The 20811-nt window shown below is 43.6% G+C and overlaps 1 protein-coding gene across 2 annotated transcripts in view; it reads left to right on the top strand.

Annotated features, from left to right (window-relative positions):
- DENND1B (DENN domain containing 1B) overlaps positions 1–20811 on the top strand; it is a 228878-nt gene that overhangs the window by 175739 nt on the left and 32328 nt on the right. For both annotated transcript variants that reach the window (XM_048496683.1, XM_048496684.1), the window contains exons 13-14: positions 6580–6705; positions 13611–13712. In XM_048496683.1, coding sequence (XP_048352640.1) covers positions 6580–6705; positions 13611–13712 — 228 coding nt within the window. The remainder of the gene's footprint in view (positions 1–6579; positions 6706–13610; positions 13713–20811) is intronic.

Raw genomic sequence — 20811 nt, 5'->3', positions numbered from 1 at the left:
CCCCCCACCCCCCCCCCCCCCCACCCCCCCCCCCCCCCACCCCCCCCCCCCCCCACCCCCCCCCCCCCCCACCCCCCCCCCCCCCCACCCCCCCCCCCCCCCACCCCCCCCCCCCCCCACCCCCCCCCCCCCCCACCCCCCCCCCCCCCCACCCCCCCCCCCCCCCACCCCCCCCCCCCCCCACCCCCCCCCCCCCCCACCCCCCCCCCCCCCCACCCCCCCCCCCCCCCACCCCCCCCCCCCCCCACCCCCCCCCCCCCCCACCCCCCCCCCCCCCCACCCCCCCCCCCCCCCACCCCCCCCCCCCCCCACCCCCCCCCCCCCCCACCCCCCCCCCCCCCCACCCCCCCCCCCCCCCACCCCCCCCCCCCCCCACCCCCCCCCCCCCCCACCCCCCCCCCCCCCCACCCCCCCCCCCCCCCACCCCCCCCCCCCCCCACCCCCCCCCCCCCCCACCCCCCCCCCCCCCCACCCCCCCCCCCCCCCACCCCCCCCCCCCCCCACCCCCCCCCCCCCCCACCCCCCCCCCCCCCCACCCCCCCCCCCCCCCACCCCCCCCCCCCCCCACCCCCCCCCCCCCCCACCCCCCCCCCCCCCCACCCCCCCCCCCCCCCACCCCCCCCCCCCCCCACCCCCCCCCCCCCCCACCCCCCCCCCCCCCCACCCCCCCCCCCCCCCACCCCCCCCCCCCCCCACCCCCCCCCCCCCCCACCCCCCCCCCCCCCCACCCCCCCCCCCCCCCACCCCCCCCCCCCCCCACCCCCCCCCCCCCCCACCCCCCCCCCCCCCCACCCCCCCCCCCCCCCACCCCCCCCCCCCCCCACCCCCCCCCCCCCCCACCCCCCCCCCCCCCCACCCCCCCCCCCCCCCACCCCCCCCCCCCCCCACCCCCCCCCCCCCCCACCCCCCCCCCCCCCCACCCCCCCCCCCCCCCACCCCCCCCCCCCCCCACCCCCCCCCCCCCCCACCCCCCCCCCCCCCCACCCCCCCCCCCCCCCACCCCCCCCCCCCCCCACCCCCCCCCCCCCCCACCCCCCCCCCCCCCCACCCCCCCCCCCCCCCACCCCCCCCCCCCCCCACCCCCCCCCCCCCCCACCCCCCCCCCCCCCCACCCCCCCCCCCCCCCACCCCCCCCCCCCCCCACCCCCCCCCCCCCCCACCCCCCCCCCCCCCCACCCCCCCCCCCCCCCACCCCCCCCCCCCCCCACCCCCCCCCCCCCCCACCCCCCCCCCCCCCCACCCCCCCCCCCCCCCACCCCCCCCCCCCCCCACCCCCCCCCCCCCCCACCCCCCCCCCCCCCAGCTGACAGAGGCTGATGGGAATTGTAGTTCCTGAACATCTGGAGAGCCGCAGGTTCCCTACCCCTGAGCTATATGATACAAAATGCAAGGTACAAAAGTAAAAAACAACCTATAAAACTTAATTATACATCGCCTATGTTGAATACATACATGTTAAATGCACACATGTTACTACATAAATGGCTTACAAAGCCTTACATATAAATCCAAGATAACACAAGATACCCCTGCCCCAGCAGAAATGGTTTTTCCATCAGTGCAAGGGGCAAATGCCCCAGTGGAGGGACAACTTACTTAGGCAGCTATGACCTTGTTGCTCAGGCCCACCTGCACAAAATGTTGCACCAGTGGGGCAGACCTAATGTGGCACCGGTGGGGCAGACCTAAGTTAGCCTCCCGTACCCGATAGGCCCGCATGCTCTGACAGAGCGACTGGCAGAGATACGCCACGATTTTTGTGGTGTATCTCTGTTCTTCGCCATGGGGGATTCTTTGGAGTTTTAAAAAACTTTTTCTGTGGAGTGGGTGTGGCATATGTAGATTGAGCTGTCAGTATGCGTTTTACATACAGAGAAAAACATGAAAAACTAATTCAGTTTTAATGCACATGCAGTTATTTTGTGAAAGAATGGCTTACCGTTTGTCCAAATTACATCCATGTTAAAAGTTGACTAGGGTTTTTTTCTCTATTTCTATGTTTGGATTGTTAACCAAAACTTTTGCTGGTTTTCAGCTATCTTCCTAGATCTAGGCCCATATATGCTGTGGTCTGTTGTTTACATAGCTCACATGCCTCAGCAGGTTGGCCTTTTGTGCTCAAGCTTCTTCTGTCCACAATAGGGGTTTTTTTTGCATTTCCAATGTCCAATGTCCAAATCCAAATCCAAATGGCATTTGGATTTGGATTTGGACATTGCATTTTTGCATTTCCAATGTCCAAATCCAAATCCAAATGGATTTGGATTTGGCATTTCCAATGTACCAGTTAATCCCATCCATGAAATCTGAGCAGCACTACTACATAATACATGCGTATCCAGTAGTGTAGCATCCACGGGCTGGGGGATGCAACACCATGGGTGGAGCAGCGGCGGAGGCATGATCAGACTATTGAGGGGGTGGGGGGAGGGCACTGCAGCAGGGGCGCAAGGTGCACATGTGCCCCGGGCACAGTTTCCCCTTGCTCCACCTCTGTGCATATTAGAAGATGCCAATCCGAATATAACCAGAGAGGTGGCAAAATTTAGTGCTTATGTGGTTAAAAGGTGTGGACAAGTAGGGCAATAAAAATAGGAACTCTGGATCAATGATTTTATCTTTTATTCAAATTTTATTCCAGTTTTTAACTTGAACTTATATTATGGTTTGGACAAACAGTCTTTGGAAACTGGTTACCTCAATTTTATTTTGTTTCTGGTCTGGAAATGTACTATCTGGATTTTATATTTGATATTTGATATTTTCTGGTCTTTGACCAAAATAAAATATTGATTGATTGACCTCTGTGCAATGTGCTGAAAGATACTTGGGAAACAGAGTTTTCGTAAGAAGCAGATACAAACAACCTTATATTCAATATTATTTTAAGAATGGTGTTTTCCTTGTTGGGAGTTTATCAGTAAAAAAAATGACCAGTATGTGAGAAGCCCGTAATTTTTTCTCCATAGACTATTATGAGTAACTCAAATGCATGCATTAATTTTAGGACAGAGGCAGTCAAACACTTTCTGTGGGATTGACCATTTAGAGTTTCAGAGATCAATATTCAGTCTGAACATATTGTTACCCTAAGAAGGATGACTAAGTGAATTTTTTTTCTGACTTTTGGATCTAAGCCAAATTGGTAAGCATGCCATTTTTTCTGACAGCATTTCGGTATTTGCAGCTGCAGCCTGTTTTCAGTTTCCATTTTCTGTGCCATCTCTGGATTTTCATTTGCCAGGACAGTAAGAGGAGAAAGTATCTCAGCAGCTACATTTCTAACAGGTGTGCCATCAGCCCATCACACCACATACTGTCAGACCTGATTAGCACTTCTGTGCACAACATTGTCTCCAATCACATTGCTGGTTACAGATTTGGAAAAAGCTCTCATTTTTTTATGAACAGTGCTGCTATTTGCCAGAGCTGTTCCAATTATCAGTTACCGACCTCAAGGTGGGGCCTGAAATTCTCCCAGCGTTGCAGGTCACCTCCAGACCACAGAGATCCATTTCGCTGCAAGAAATTGCAGTTTTGGAAGACAGACTCTGTGGCATGTCCTTACTTAGCATCTGTTCCTCCCAGCCCCCCTCAAATCTCCAGGAATTTTCTAAGCTAGAGTTGGCCATCATAGGCATTAATGTGATTGCTGAAGCAGACAAATGTGTTACTTGTACACACTGGGAGAGGCCAAGGTAGGGAATGAAGGAGGCAGAAGTTGTGCAAACTTCTCCTCTCAAGTTTGTCAATATCTTTGGACAAAAAGGAAGCCAGTGCTGACATAGTGTATAATGTTGGGGGAGGGGTGCTATTATGCACTGTGAGTATGCCAGAGGCCTTTCCTGCAATGTTCTGTTTTGCCCCACCTTACAAATAGGCCGCCTACCTGATTGGCTGAGGCTTCTGCCCTGCCAACATGTAAAAAAAGTCACAGCCAATGCAGGGCTAGATGAGAGGTGAACCATTCATTATCAGGTCTGAGGGGATTCTCTCAGCATTTAAAAGTAGCCCCAAAGGGGCTCAGTTATGCATAAATCTATGTGTTTATGAGAGAGAGAGTTCATAGGCAAGGTGAAGCAAACCTTGCTTTTCTCTGCTATCAATTTTACCTCTCTGTACTAAAAGCTTGGCTGTTGTAAGCATTGTTTTTCTCCCATTCAAATGAGAATTTTAATTTCTGCCATAATAGCAAGGCTTTATACACATGTAATTTGGGAGGGAGGATAACTTAGGTGACAGATGCAGTCTCTGAGAATTTCATTACAGTTGTTTGGGGAACAACAAACATTATATATGACAATTTATTTTCCTTTGAAACAAATGTCAGTGTCATCCAGATACAGTGATTCTGAACATGTATCGTGGTGATATTAAAGAATCCAAGTGCAAGTTGTAATGAACAAAGTGAACTAAAATGTCTGGGCGCTTACCAAGTTCATTGGAAGAACAAAGGCAACTTTTGGCTGGAACACACTTATATTTAAATGGGCTTGACATTCAAGATGACTCCCCCTCCCCCTATCAAGGTAGTTCCCCAATTACTGGGTTTGTTAGGTCCTATAATTCTACAATTGGTTTCAAAATTCTTCTGTTTATCAGCAGGTTTGTATAGTGTCAGCGGGGTTATGTTTTATGTATTGCTTACCAAGTATGCCAGTGTGGATGGGGGTGTCCAGGAGCATTCCTGGGGGTGCTATTTTGGCTTGGGTATGCCCCCTTTTTGCGGTGCAGACATATTCCACCAAAAAGTGTACTGTATGTCATTCCTGGCAATTGGCTTACTCTGGAGAGAAGAGGTTTTCACCTTCTACCTAGTGCCCATGCTGCCTATTGCCTCTTTGGCGGTGATGCCATGACACACTCCCGGGCACCACTCTACTGCCCCACGTTGGATTGGGATGCCTTTCATTAAGAATGGATGTAAATGAAATATCCTTGGGATAAGAATTCCAAATAGGCTTCAGTAGGCTTCACTGTTTCTCTAGACATGGGCTCCAGACAAATGCTAGCCAAAACCAACAATAACATTGGAGTTGGTTTTAAAAAGCTTGAAGAATTAAGACTTGTCCCTCCTGACAAGGTAGACCAAAGGTCCCCTTTGTCCAGCACGATGTTTTGAATAGTAGCCAATAGTGTTCCCTTGTTTTTCCTTAGCATTTGGTATTCAGAGATATTTCATCTCTGAACATAGAGGTTTCCTTGTCAATTATGACTTAGCTGTTGATTGATAAATTCACAGAGGATCTATCTAACACGTTAAAAAGTCTAATCCAGTCACTATCTTTACAGTCCATATATTTTGTCAATGAATTATGGGTTCTGTGAAGAAATACTTCCTTTTGCTTCTTAAAGAAGAGGAAGAAGAGAGGAGGAGGAGGAGTTTAGATTCATACCCCATCTTTATCTCCTATAAAGAGTCTCAAAGCAGCTTACAAACTCCTTCCCTTCCTCTCTGAAGAACTGTGACTTCCCCAGGGTCACCCACCAGGTTTCCTGTGTAGGAGTGGGGAAACAAATCTAGTTCACCAGGTAAGTGTCTGCTGCTCATGTGTAGGATTGGGCAATCAAACCTGGTTCTCCAGATTAGAGTCTGCCGCTCTTAACCACTATACTTACTGCCAATCTATTTCCTTGTCATGTGTCACCCCAAATTTTAAAATTGCAATAAAATTTCTGTAGTCACAGAATTCATAATATAATTCTAGTTATAAATTCTTCTGTTATGCCCTTTGCTATTTTTTATTAGGAAAGCTCAAATGCTTCATCTTTTGATAAGAAAAGTGTGCCAACCCCTGATCATTTTCAGTGCCCTTTCTCTGCTTTTACTAATTCTGTGATTAAGTTAGTATGCTAATAGATCAACGGAAAATATATAAGAGATTGTACACATGATATATTTTTGCAGCATGGGTGCTGGGACAATTTAGGGCTTTTGCTATCTGTTCTCACTTTATATTAAAAATAAATGGCAGTTCTATATGGACAAACTGCAATTACCTCTTCTTACAGTAGTCATCAGATAAAACATGATTATCACCATCTAGGAAAGTCAATCCAAATTCATTGCTGGACTTTCCTGTAGCTAATCATAGTGTGTGGGGGCGGGGAAGAGCTTTCTCCCTCCTGCCTCAAGCAGTTTAAGTCTTGTGAATTTATAGGACTACCCTAAACTGAACTTCAAGTGCAGCTTCGCTCTGAGTGTTTGTAGCAAAAATGAAAGATACCCACTTGGCTTCTTCATAGACAAGTAGGTGCATGTTATGATTGCAAGAGACTGGCAGGAAAAATGGTTCACAAGCAGTTTACTGTAAAATAATTAAAGCTTATTTATGTCAAGAGGCCTTGGGAAAAAAGAGAGCATAAACCAATTTGCATTAGCACTTTACTGTCATCCCCTGCTTTCATTTCAATTAACAGACCAGCAGGTGTTCTTTGCAGTTAAAAAGATAAGCTATCAAGGAAGAGGATGAATTTTTGGCTGACCTACAGACACTGTAGTTTGCCTGCTGATTGAGTTCATACCTCCTTGTACCAATTTCTGAGGTGTTAATTTAACTGTTCCTCTCTGTCATGCAGGTCTCGACCTTGAAAAATAAACTGAAGAAGCAATCCACAGCTACGGGTGATGGAGTAGCCAGGGCCTTCCTTAGGGCACAGGCAGCATTGTTTGGATCCTACCGAGATGCATTAAGATACAAGCCTGTAAGCTTCCCCCATTTATTGCAATTCAGACATTCATTTTTGTGTGTTGATTATTTGATTGGCTAAAATGGTCTTAATGCATGCATGAAAAGCATAGTGTCAGTACAGTAGTGAAACTCCCCCTGTATGCTCCGGGGCAACGGGTGTGCAGCCAGGAATATGGAATGTAGAGTACACTGAGCACCATAGGTGAGCACACGAACTAGCACATGAAATGATGGCTTCCATATGTTGATGCAACCCCCACAAGTCAAACACCACAGAGCTGTCATTTCACCTAGAGGCCTAAGCTAGATGTAATACTCAACCATGGTTAGGAGAAAGGGAAGAAAGCCAGGAAGAAAGGGAAGATGTTTGGCATATTTACTGGAGGATGGCTTCCAACTTATAAATTATGGGTTTTCAGGCAGCCAGCATTATGTCTATACTGGGCTGAACGCAGTGTTTTCCCCTGGGATAATTCACACATTTAGCTGCCAGTCATTGCATCCTATTTTATTAAATGATGTACATGACATATGTCAATCAACCTGCATACATCCTAGATGTTATGATGACCATTTTGGAAATCTGATCAGTTTTTAAACATTCCTTTAAAGTTTGCATCTTCTGAGCCTTAAGAATCCTTTGATTGTTTCTTTTGAGCAAACAGCTTTTTGGGGTACTGAATGGTTTCCTGCCTGTATGGCCGTGTTCTAGCAGCATTCTCTCTTGATGTTTCGCCTGCATCTGTGGCTGGCATCTTCAGAGGATCTGATAGGAAAGCAAGTGGAGTATATATACCTGTTGGAGTATCCAGAACTATTGTCTGTTAACAAGTAAAGGGTGCAGGCCACAGATGCAGGCGAACTATTGTCTGTTAACAAGTAAAGGGTGCAGGCCACAGATGCAGGAAAAAATTCTGCTAGAAGACAGCCATACAGCCTGGAAACCACACAGCACCCCAGTGATTCCTGCTGTGAAAGCCTTCAACAATACATTAAACAGCTTATTGTTTTATCTGGTCATCTTGCTAAATCATGACTATTTCACCAATTTAAATGATCTTTCTTTCACCATATCACTGGTGAGAGAACATTACTGTTTCTTTTTTTTTATCATAAAAATAACCAGTAGCAGAGAAAGAACTCATTAGCTGTTTACAACCAAAGAACCAGTTTTTTGGTTCAACTCAATAAGCAAAACCTTCCTTTAGGTTGCTGTTTCTAAGCTCATTGCCCACTCCCTTCCTTTAAGTTTATTAAACCAAATAATAAAAGTGGTTGGCCTGGTCAGTTAGCAAACAGAAGTAGTCACAACAGTAAGCATACAGCAATGAATATAGAATGCCCACAGTATGCATTCAGTATTCCCCAGGAGAAAGAATGAGACATTAAAGCAAGAATTGATGCTCTCCATGTATGCAAATTGAAGCAGAAGCCCATTTCCCAGTGCAAGGATCCAAATGTCAAGCAACCAAAATAGTCCAGAAAGTTATCCAGGGGGAAGAGTGGTGAAGACATGTTATATGCATTCAGAACAGATATAGTTACATAAACTAGGGTTGTTTTGAGCCAGACAGAAGGATATTTGTAAAATCTCTAGTGAGCTCACCAGAGGGGAAGAGAACTAGGGAACCTGTAACATGTCCACAGAAAGCTTTTGTAGAAAAGTATGGCAGTAGGGAGCATAGAGGTCATTCAATATGGGGAGAGATTCCTGCTTCAAAAGTACGACAAGATGTTTGACTTCAAAATAATACTTTTTTCTTTCTGTATTGTCATATTTTTTCCAAATCCCCCCTGCCCATGTTTGGGAACATGTATTTTGTTTAAAAGTGGAAGTTCTGTCCAAATTAGAAAAGACAACCACAGACTTTGGTGAAAGATGTATTTAATTCAGCTAGCTTAAAAATTATAGATTTTGTTCTGCACTCATATTGCAGACTACTATGACTTTGTAGTAACCTTACTATCATATTTGTAGTTTCTAGTGCACTCATTCACTTGTCAAGTCAAGTCACCCTTTTTTATGTCACAGACCAGCATAAGGTAAATAAAGTTAAGGATGAAACATATTAAAACAGTAGAGATGTATCTAAAAGGAAATAAAAGCAAAACCTACTGGTAAAAGGAAGTTGGAGGCCCAAAAGGTGTGGGAATATAAAGGAATTAGAATAAAAGCATAAATCCTAAAAGAGAATAAAAACTTTAAAAACTATAAGAAGGGGAAAGACATAATAAACAATAAAATTGGTAGATTAAAGGCTATAGCTATCAAATCAAATAATTGAGCCTACTTTATTGGCATACGTCAAGTGCTGTTACAGAGAACTTGGCCACATTATACGTTATGTCAGGATTGGTATCTGAAAGCAGCGTGGAAATATAAAATTGGTCATTGTGGCTGGGGAATCTATGCAGCACAGGTGAAATAACAGTACATATATTTTTATAGTACTGACAGTGGAGAAGCACTTGTTCTATTGTTTTTATGTGCCCAAATCCACAAGGACATTTTCTTTCCCGATAAGAAGTCTTCCAGTATCGGCCTTCCAGTATAGCTGAAGGGAGGCCAGAGTAAAAGCTCTCCACTGTTTAGATACTTCAAGTTTAGTTGGGTGCACCATAGGAGAGATTCACTGGCAATGAAGAATGCCACATATCTGCCACATGCTGTTTAACTGTTTCTTTGGCCTGTTCATAGCCCATGCTGAATAGGAGTTGTGGAGAAAGATACAAAGACCATTTCCCCACCGAGAAGTTAAAGCCAGATACAACCAGGTTTCAAAAGAAATAGAACCTTTTCATCACAATTTCACCCTCCCCACTGCAGCATGTATCTGATGAAGACATTGATGTCTATCACGGTTTCAAACAGTCCACCACTCCCCAGGAACGCGCGATCTGCTCAGCGGCTCTGTTCTTCCTCGTCCTGAATGGCTGTTGTGTTGTGTTGGGGCGGGAACTTTTTAAAAACTTTTTTTTGCGCAGCTACGTCACCATGCACATTCGTAGATAGCATTTCCCCAACACTTTTTATCGCGCTAAGCTACATTTATGCATGTCTTCGACTTTTTGGGCACTCTTTACCCACGCAGCTGCGCTGGAACAAAAGTCTAATTTCAGTTTACAATTGGCACAGAAATCACATTCCATGCAGCCATGTTTCAACTTAGCAGCCACTAGTGCAAAACAAAAAAGGGGGCTGCGCGTGCATTGGGCACAGCCCACTGCACTCTGGCTGGAAGGCTCCACGTTACTCCCTGTGGTGGGAAAATAAACTGAGATTCTGTCCCCTGATCCTCCCCACTGATCCAACTTTGGCGCCTGTTTTTTAAAAAGATGCACTTCCATGCAGATTCTTAAAAAACACGTGGTAAGTGGGAGAGGGAGCGCCAGAACCAAGATGAATCCGTGTTTGGCGGCTAAGCAGTGGGGAGTTCTTGCTGAAACCTTGATATTTTGCGTGAGTATCATGCAATTAATTGACCGTGGGGAATCAACCAAAATTAGGATACTGCCTGCTTTCGTGTTGACTTGAAGTTGTGAGCCAGTAATTAAGTACAGCCGCCCATACTCCAGCCTCCACTCATGTGAGGCCTGTTTCTAATCACAAAGTAGCATTTTGGAGCCCGGAGGGCTGATCTTAAGAATTGAAATTGTACCAGTTCCAGTGGTGCGAAATTGATAAAGAGGCCTAACTGGGCACCATACAGAAGCTGTGTAATTGACTTGGCTTCAAACAGTTTAAATGCTATGGGAATATATTGGCCACCTTTTAAGGAATTTGAGGATGGCTGTTGAACTCCTCTGTGCATTTCCAGTAATGTACTCCCCATGAGCCTTCCTGTTACCAGAGGAGGGGAGAACAACACAATATTTAAAACAGGGGACCTGGTCAATCTTATTACCATCAATGTTCCATGTCTCATATTATCTGATAAATTTCCGTGCCTGATTACCTGATATTAGGCCCTTTTGGCAAATGCCATAATTTTGGTTTTCTGGTAATTAAGTTCTAATTTGTCCTTCTTACAATTCCATTCTAATGCTTTCAGTGCTCCTTTAAAGTCAGTTGGGTTTCGTGAGAGGATTACTGCCTCATCTGCATAGAACAGGGTTGAAATATGCCTTCTAGCAAGCGCGGGTGGGGTGGGTATCTCATTCACTTGAAAATAAAAAATTTTGAAAGTTACATTTCTTGTCTTTTGGTAACAGTGTGTGCCCGTGTGTGAGTGTAAAAGAAAACGATATGTAAGCATACGGACAAATATGCTTACATTTCTGTTCAGGTTTTAACACGCTACTACAGAGGTAGACACATTTTCTTTGGTTCTAGGAGCCAGCTCAAAAAATTAGGGTAGGACTTGTTTTTTAGCTTCAGGGTTTTGTATTGACAATATTTTCTCACTGATGGCATTGCAAAACCTACTACCAAGTCCGCTGTTTTTTACAAGTTAATTCAAGCTATAGTATCAAAGAAGTATTGTTATCAATAGTACTAGGTACTATTATCAACAGATAACAGTACTAGGTACTGCTATCAATAGTACTAGGTACAATAGTGCTAGAAAGTACTAGGGGCCACAGTTCTATAGCCTGGGATTTGTCAAGTCCTGCTCTGCTATAGCGTTTGATATGCCCTACTCTATTTGCTTGAATTTTGAAATTGGTTCTTAGAACACCTAACGGATGACATCTGCTTAAGCCAAATCTTGATATTGCTCCAAATGGTACCTATTTTTAGTACTGTAAATATGGAAATGAATGCTGGGAAAGATGCTTAGCACTTAGGATAGATAGACAATTGGATCTTCAGCTCTTAATTTCTTTTTTCCAAACTGTAAAATCTTTGTGGAAGCAAACTTGTGATTTTTAAAAGACATTGTGGGTGGGTTTTTCTCTCTTTGCGTGCAAATGCTTCTGTATCTTTTGCACAGCTTTATCTTACTCTTGGCTAACTTTCTGAAAGCTTGCCAGACTTTTTTAAAGTACTGTATAAATCAAGGTAGCTGTTTATATACTTCTTAATCTTTTAATGATATATGTTTTAAGAAAGGTGGTTTGTTTAATGTATTACAGTTGAATTTTTTTCCTTCATGCTTTATCACGAGGAATTACGCATTTATCAAGCTTTATGTTTATTTTCCATCCAAGACGGTTCACAAATTAGCAAGTAGTTTTCTGTGCTTATTTTCTTGATAAGTTTTGTTATTAATAAACGTGGCCATGCTTCTATCATCTTCCCCTGAATACTTCTTTTGACCTTGACTGCAAAACTTTAGTAGACTTAATAGTTTTTGGATTAACTTGCTAATACAGAGAGAGGCAAACCAAGAATGAGAAAAGCAATGTTGTCTCCATTTGTTATCTTCCTGCTCGCATTTCAGGAAAGAGCACTGAATCTTAAAGCTGTTCTTCCCAACCCCCCAGATCTCCTCCTCCAGCTTCCTTTATCCCTAATCTAACATTCTTTTTCCCTTTGAAACCCAGAAGTGTGGCTTGTGGCCTATTTGAGGGAGAACTTTCATGATTCATTTTAAACATCTTTTCCACATTCAGTTTTCCAATTTCTCTGTGTACCTGGATCATCCTTGGAAGAGCTTCTACTAACTAGTAATCATTATGGAAACATTTCCTTGGGAGGCATCTGAAATTATAGAGCTTTGGAACCAGAGTACCACAAGGAGTGAAGTCATCCAAGTGGGACTTCGCTACCTTCTCCTCTTACAGTTCACTCCTCCAACACAGAGACACAGTGCCAGAGGCTCCTCTGTGAGGAGGGGATCCCTTATGAACAATCTTGGGAAGAAAGGACAGAAATGCTCCTTCTCTGCCAGTCAAAATGCTCTTTTGCTAGCATAAGTGCTATTATGTTGATAGAGCTTCACATTTGTCTCTAACTAGGAGTTCTCAGGAATCCGTGCCCCTTCTTTCAATCTTCCACTTAGCTATGCCCATTTGTTTTACAAAGAAAACTGATTATTTTTAATATTATTATGAAATGCCTTCCTGTAATGGGAGAAACAAGGAGGGTTTTAGCCCTGATATTTTAGGAAGCCAAGATATTTCTTCTTTAGCCCTGAATTGGTTTTGGTTTTAATATAATTATATAGGTTTAGCTAATGCTTTCAGCTGAAGATGATTACACCATCTGAGTCAGTGCATCAGAGTTATTTACAATTATGTTAAGGAGCTTGCTTAAAATGTGAATACAGCTTAAATGGAATGGCTCCTGCTGTGCTCAGCAACCCATGAAAAGAAGTTGGGGAGGGATAGAATTCTATAGCAAGAGTTGTTATGAAGAACAGATAGTTTTTTTCTGGTCTGAGTATTAGTAGTCTGCTCTTCAGCACAGAATCCCTACTAGGGCTTGATCGAACACACTTTGAAAGTATGATGTAAATCAATACTAAGAGGGCTATTAGAACATGTGTCCATTATCAACACAAAATTCCTCTATGCTCTAACATAAGCATTGTAAGAAGAACAATAAATCAACAATAAAAATTTATTACCATAGCAAAAGTTTTACTAGAATTATTTTAGCCATAACTGCTAACTTCTATCGTGAACTTAGAAATAAATTTGAAGGTACTTGAGGCAGTGATCATGATTTTTTTCCAAGGGTAGATCTAAAGTACCGTGAGATTGATAAGTCTGGCCAACATACAGATACATATATATAAGGTGTTCCCATGGACCCACAAAGTGGGTTGCCAACCTCTTTTCCTTCTAACAGTAGCTCATTAAGGCGCCATGGGCCAGTTGGTTTCTCTCTGTCTAATCTATTTCACAATGCTGTGGTGAGGATACCGTGGAGAAGAGGGGAGTGATGCAAACTGCTTTGGGCCCCCAGGAGAAAAATGGGATATGCAGTATCTAAAATTACCTTTCTAATTCCCCCTCTTTCTCTCAATTTAGGGAGAACCTGTTACTTTTTGTGAAGAAAGCTTTGTCAAGCATCGTTACAGTGCTACAAAACAGTTCCTGGAAACTGCAGTGAATGTTCAACTTTTTAAACAGGTACTGTAAAGTGGGTGGATTGTCGTTTCCTTCACAAGTGCATTCGATATGCATGTTCAAGAATAGATATGATGTGAAATATGTTTTGATACATATCTGAACATTTTTACTTGAGTAATCAAGCAAGCCAAAAAATGTGTCTCTATCATTCACTCAAACGTCCTTTTCCAGTTGCTCTTTACTGGAAGAACAGAGGGCAGTCCTATGTTTATTAACAAAATATTGTTAGCATTATTGTTAAGTGGGGACCCTTGAGGGAAAGAGGAAGGACCATTCACTATCCCACTTCTGCTACCTCCATTTCCACTTACCTTCATCTCCTTCTCATGGTATTGGTTGCAAGCATCAGGGTGAAGCACCATAACTATGGTAACTTAAACTGCCTCCCTCATGTCTGAACAATGACTATCCCTTCTTGTGGGTCCCCACTTGTAGCCACTAAATGCAATCTATATTGGTTCTCATAGGCAATAGGTCTCAACATTTAGCATTTGGGTAGCATAGTTAAGCATTCATAGAAGGTTTATTTTGCCCTCCCCAACCAAGGTTGAGCTCAGGGCAGCATACAAACATCATTAAAACCACAAACAATTTTTTTTTAAAAAACCCTAACAACATTAAAATCCAAGATGGTGAAACCTTCAGCCCATAAACAACCCAGGTCAGTTTGAACACAGATCCTCCATTTATTCAGACAAGCATGGGCAATAAGTCAAGGGCCTAATGTTAAATAGCATTAATGTTAAAGATGGCACAGGTGGTACAAGGAGGTCGGCAGATGGCACTGGAACATACGGGTGGCCTCAACCAAAGGTCTGGTGGGACATCTCCATCTTACAGGGCCTGCTGAACTGTTTGAGGTCCTGTAGGGCCCTGGTGTCAGCTGACAAGTAGGCATTATTTCAGAGGTTTTACATTGGAAAAAAGACCTCACAAACTGAAGGGCCAGTGACTTCTTATATGCTTAATGTGTTCATTTTTTTGTCTTCCCATACAATCATTTGTGAAAGATACATTATTCATTTTCTTTTCTACCCCCACACCCGTCTCAAGTGTAGATTTTGCAACTGTGTGAACTGGCTGTCCTAGGTACTAGAGCAGAAGCTTGACACAAAAGCCTGGTGGGCTTCAGGTTTCCTGGCCTCAGGGGACTGTCCAAGTTCTGCAGAGGACACAGCATTGCCAGTGTTTTCCACCACAATTGCCATCCATTTCTTTTGGAGTTTGTGAGTGAATATTCGCCAGGCTTCCATAGCACTCAGACCTCTCCTCTTTGAAGGAAACTGAGTGAACTCCCAAAGGCACCTGGTGGGCCACTGCGAGTAGCAGAGAGCTGGACTAGATGGACTCTGGTCTGATCCAGCTGGCTTGTTCTTATGTTCTTATAAAGAGTTTCTCTTAAGGAACCTGGTGCTTGGGAGTGGTGAAAATAAAATAGCGTAAGTGTAGTCAAGATGTGTTAGCTGAACATTGTGAACTGAACTACAAAACAAAAAGGCCCACACACTTTTGATTAAAGCCACAAACATCTTAGGCAGGGGAGGCTGTGCTTAGCTAATCTGCTCTCTCTCTCTTTGAAGATATACTACCTTGATAGATCAGTGAAATTCACAGGATAGTGGTCAACTGTCATTATAAAAATATCTCTGACATTTATTGGTTGATGTAGACATTTATTCCATGCAAGTGAAATATGGCCATATCTAATTAGATAGCATACAGTAAAAATAATACGATCTTGCAAGAGGCAAAGAAAGATTTTTTTTTTAAAAAAATCACTTTTATAGTCAATGTGCTGCTGCTTCAATTTATATTTGGCATTATTCCTCCTCCTTATCCTCTATCCGGCTGCCTCTTCTCCAAGAGTGCTCATTTGTAATTGGTTTCCATTCAAAGTTGCTTCAATTTGAAAAGGGCTGTACTAAAAAAATTGCTGTAAATCCAGTGGAGAATGTTTTCAGTAGAAAATAAATTATGTAAAAATAACCCAAAGGCTTATACCAGAATAGTAGATAGACACTAGCAGAAAGTAGTTTTCATTATTATTGTTTTGGAAACCTCATATCTTCCAGATACATGGTATTACCACAAATTTATAACACCAGTGTACTAACTAGGACACAGAAGACTTTGAACAAGATTGGATGTGCCACACAGAGGTTAAGCACCTGTAAACTCTTAGTTTCTTAGTTCTTTTCAAAGCCCACCTACATAGATATGGGAAACTTTTGCAAAAGTGTATGCCCAGGAGAGGAGAAGCACAAGCATATCTTTGCTGACTCCAAAGCAAGGATCTCTCTCATTCATTCTCAGAGATATAGAGTACTTGTTAGGGTAATAATGAGAGAAGACACCATGCCTACTGGAGGATGGGCAAAATAAAGATTAGGTGAAATAAAAATAACAGGAATATGCTAATAATATACCATAGATGTAATTAATTCATCTGATCTACTTAACTTATGATAGTCTATTAGTGATACTTACTTGGTCGCATACATGGGACAGCAGATGCTGGGGTGTTTTTTTTTTTGCTGGACATCTTCTGTTATATAAATTGCCAGGAACAGAATGCAGAACATCTCCACATCTGTGCCCTTCAGTTCAGATATGTCTCAAAGGGCACTACTTCAGAGCTAAGTTCAGCAACTTTTCCTGACAGTGGTCATGAGCCAGAACTGATCAGACCAAAAATAAAGATGGCACCATCTAGACGTTAATGGAGCACGCTTATGTAAAAATTCAGAAAGAAAATGAAAGGTTGGATCCCTCAGCAGTGCCTTCCTTTAGTCATGGGCCTTCCCGTGATGCAAGCACTGTGAGAAGATGTTGCAGTTAGTGGAACAGATTTACAGGATCCAACATATAACTGTGAAAGAATTATTTCTCAAATCAGGGCCACTGAGAACTAATAATATATATTTTTTGCTATTAACTGCTCCCCAGTAGTCCATACCTGCATTTTACATTGTTTTGTTTCTTAGGAAAAATCCACCATAATCCACAACATGCTAAGCTGTTCACCCCCTCCCCCAATTCAGTTCAGTAGAGTCTCCATGTGTATTAAAGTCCTCTTTTAATTTAATCTTTCACAGAAAACAAAAACTTAACAGCTCACTTTCTGTCTGTGTAATTTTGTTTGATGATGAGTCTATTCATAAATCATCTGTGGGTTTTGTAGCAAGAGATACATTCTTTAGCTTTCCCCAAACAGATAATATCTTGTGGTTCAAGGAATGTTTTCTGCCCAGTGGTGTAGCTAAAGGTGCTTTATCTCATTCTTGCTGTGAAATAATCCAGTGATCCCATACTGCAGTCTGACCATGAACCAAGCCCCCTTGGAGAAGAGCCAGCCTGAGTGGGAAGAGTATTTGTGAGAACGACAGGAAATAATCAACAATGATAGTATGTTCTTTGCTGCTACTTCTGTCTCTTCACACACACACATATTCAAATGCTATTATCTTTCATATTCATAGAGCAGTTTGTTTCATGTCATCAATCTTTCCACTGACAAACATCAGATTGTCACTGACAGGTCTGTTTGGATAATCAGTGATAGTGTATGACAGTCAGGCAAACAGTTAATTTCTATTGGCTCCTGTGCACTATGTCAGTGAACCGTGATTTAGTAGTAATTTATGTTGGAAAAAGCACAGTCAGTCCAATGTTTTCTATGTTTATCTCATACTTGGGCTACCTAGCCCTGAAAAAAAAAGACTACTGCTTGAAAGCATTCTAAAAATGTCAGTGCCTGGGGTTGAGATGGGATATGGAAGACACTTAGTTTTACTCTTTTAAGGCCTTGTAAGGCTTTTATTAGAGATTGTTGTTTCTTTTGGGAGGTTGTATTATATTCGTTTCCATTGTATTTCTGAGGCACTCTGAGCATATAGATGCTGTCTCTGTTTTTATGTCATGTGTAAACTTTATAGAAGTTTTGAAGGCATGGTGAAATACTATTTGTCTTTGTGGGGAAAAAGGTCTAAGGGAGCTTTGACTCTTGAAAGCTTATACCCTGAAAATCTTGTTGGTCTCTAAGGTGCTAGCTGCTGGACTCAAATCTAGCTGTCTACTGCAGACCAACACAGTTACCCTTTGAAACTATCTTTGTGAAGAATTCTGTGAATAAGTGGGGGAAGCCTACCAAGAAACTTCGCCTAACCCCTGCCTCCAGAACAAAGATCATAAGGATATTTTTTCTCTCTCTTCTGTCCTCCTCCTTAATTGACATGGAAACTGCCTTCAACCTTCTGTAACTCCTGGAGGGCTATGTGCATGCATCAGAATTTTATTTTTTTGTGGGCAGAAAGCCTGTTTTAATTCTGGTAACTGAGTCCCAGCTTCTCTCAGCATTCTGTCCTTCATCATCGTGTCTTCAGGGTAGTCCTGCATTGGAGAGATGACTGGCTTCAACTCAGTGTTTCATTTACCTCAGAGTTTTCTTTTCATTTCGTTGTCTTTGTTGAGGTAGCATAGGAAGGATCAGAATTCCTCTTCTACCATTCCATACCCATACCATTCCTCACATTAGCTGTCTGGACCCCATTCCTCCACTATGGATAAGGAGAGAAGGGAATTAGACAGTAAGGAGAGAAAAGTATACTCTTCTGGTGCTCTTGACCCTAGAGTATCCAATTTAATTGCTGTGATGAGACATCAAAAAAAATTTTGGAACCACATGGGTCAATTGATTCCTTGCCAAAGGACAGAAAGACTTTAGGCAAGGTCTTGTTTGCTGAGAGATCTAGGCTGGTTAAACACATGAGACTTATGCCTGAAAGTGCTTGCAGGACCATGGCATCAGGAGTGGTCTTGAGAAGACATTCTTGGCTCAGCTCTTCCTCCTTACCCCCTGGCACTAGGGCCAGAGTTGAAGATCTTTCTTTTGAGGGCAAGAATCTCTTCAGTGAGAAGACTCATACCATCAACAGGATTAGAAAAAGCAGATTTAATGTAAAATAGTTGAATATTACCTTCCAGAGGTTTTAAACAAAGGTATTTCCCTCATCACTCACACCAGTAATAAACATTATTGCTACCCGCAATCTCACCAAGGGTTCAGATCTCAATTTATCCCCAATACATCCTCAATACATAAGCAAAAAGGGAAACAGGGAAGGCAGTTCCCCAGGTATCCACTACCTAGGTATCCACAATCCAGGTGAAAGCAGGTAGCCTGACTACAAGGCATTGCATACCATTTTCTTGACAGGTTGTCATTGTTCTTTAATCATCAAGACCACTGGGTTCTTTTGATAGTAAAATTTTGGTTACCATTTGGATTTTGAATCTATCCCTCCCTACTTTTCTCCATCACCTTCCAAGTTTTCCTCGCCTCTACAAGCAGCTGAGGTTTCTATGCTGGTTCGGAAAGCGGCTATCAGTCAACTTAGTCTGCTGTTTCTCTAGAACAGAGTTTGATTCCAGTTATTTTCTTGTTGATAAGAAGGGTGGGAGGAGGAAGAAGAAGAAGAGTTGGATTTATATCCCCCCTTTCTCTACTGTAGGAGACTCAAAGGGGCTTACAAACTCCTTTCCCTTACCCCCTCACAACAAATACCCTGTGAGGTAGGTGGGACCGAGAGAGCTCCGTAGAGCTGTGACTAGCCCAAGATCACCCAGTTGGCATGTGTTGGAGTGCCCGGCTAAACTGAATTCCCCAGATAAGCCTCCACAGCTCAAGTGGCAGTGCTGGGAATCAAACCCAGTTCCTCCAGATTAGAGTACATCTGCTCTTAATCACCTGCTGTTAACCACTATGCCGCTACTGGACCTCAGCCTTCCCAACAAATAAAATTAGGATGTTGTCACTTTCAGACATCCTATGTTATCTGAAGACGTCTGGTTTACTGTCCTAGATTTAAAGGTGCATACTTTCTTATTTCCACAAGATCCACAAATTTTATAGGAAATTTTAAATGTTTTAATATGACTATGATGTGTTTTGGATTAGCTACAGCTCCTTGTATTACTACCAAATTGCATGTCAGCTGTGGTTGCATTCTTAACATCAAAAGGCTGTGTGGTGTATCCTTACCTGGATGATTGGCTGTTTGTGGCTTCTTCTTGCCAATCTTTGGAAAATGACCTAGCTTTCATCTCTCAAACGTTAACCAATTTGGGGTTGGTAATCAATACTGAAAAGTCTTGATTACAGTCTATCCAAAAGATAGAGTTGATTTGAGCAGTTTTGCATACCATTTCCCTCAAGGCCTACTCACCACTTCCAAGGATCAAAACCATTCATTCCTTAGTCACTATCTTTACCAATAACAAGTTTCCAAAGACCATCTGCATACAGAAACTCCTGGGGTTGATGGCTTCCACTACTACAGTAGTTCTCCATGCAAGGTTGAACAAGAGATGTTTGCAAGTTAGAAAGATTCCTCTGGCCTAACGTAGATTCCCAAAGTCATAAACTTTCAATACCCAGATAGGTTCTAAGATCTCTTCATTGGCGAGACTGTCAAGTCAACTTGCCCAAAGTTGTCAACCTGGGCACCTCTCCTCCTGACTTTACCGTTTCCATGGTTTCTTCTTTAACAGATAGGGGGGCTTACTGCAGTTCATTGCATGTTTGGGGACATTGTTCAGAATCTAAGTCTAAAACACACATACATCTTTTAGAAGTCAGGGCAATCAGGTAACTTCTTGAATCTCTTTCAGCCACAGTCATGGGAAAATATATGCTCATAGCAATGGACAGTACAATAGCAAAGTCAACAAGGCCAAAGTAAAAATGGCCTCAGGTTGGTCAACAGAGGTTCATCTACAGTCTCAGTTCAGCCCCACATTGAGGACGCCACCTGCACAGGTCGGCTGGCTTTCATACTCCATAGCAACTGCAGGGAGTGCTCTCCTCCCTGTGTCATCCATGATGGTTCCTTCAAGCTCAAGCAGTCATGTGACAGCTTCCTTTCAGTTCCTTTCTTGCCCCTGATGTGTGCAGGTCTGTTCAGCCTTTTCTTCTTGTTTGTCGAGTTTCGTAAGTTTTCTTACATTGCCTGTTTTTCCCCAAAATCTTCGGTTGTCAGTTGAGCAATCAGTCCTCAAAATGACACTCCTTTTCTGTCATACAAGTTCATTTAAACAAGAA

Source organism: Sphaerodactylus townsendi, linkage group LG05, assembly GCF_021028975.2.
Source record: "Sphaerodactylus townsendi isolate TG3544 linkage group LG05, MPM_Stown_v2.3, whole genome shotgun sequence".
Taxonomy (NCBI): domain Eukaryota; kingdom Metazoa; phylum Chordata; class Lepidosauria; order Squamata; family Sphaerodactylidae; genus Sphaerodactylus; species Sphaerodactylus townsendi.
The sequence above is the reverse complement of the archived record's forward strand: the minus strand, read 5'-3'. Positions and strand labels throughout refer to the sequence as shown.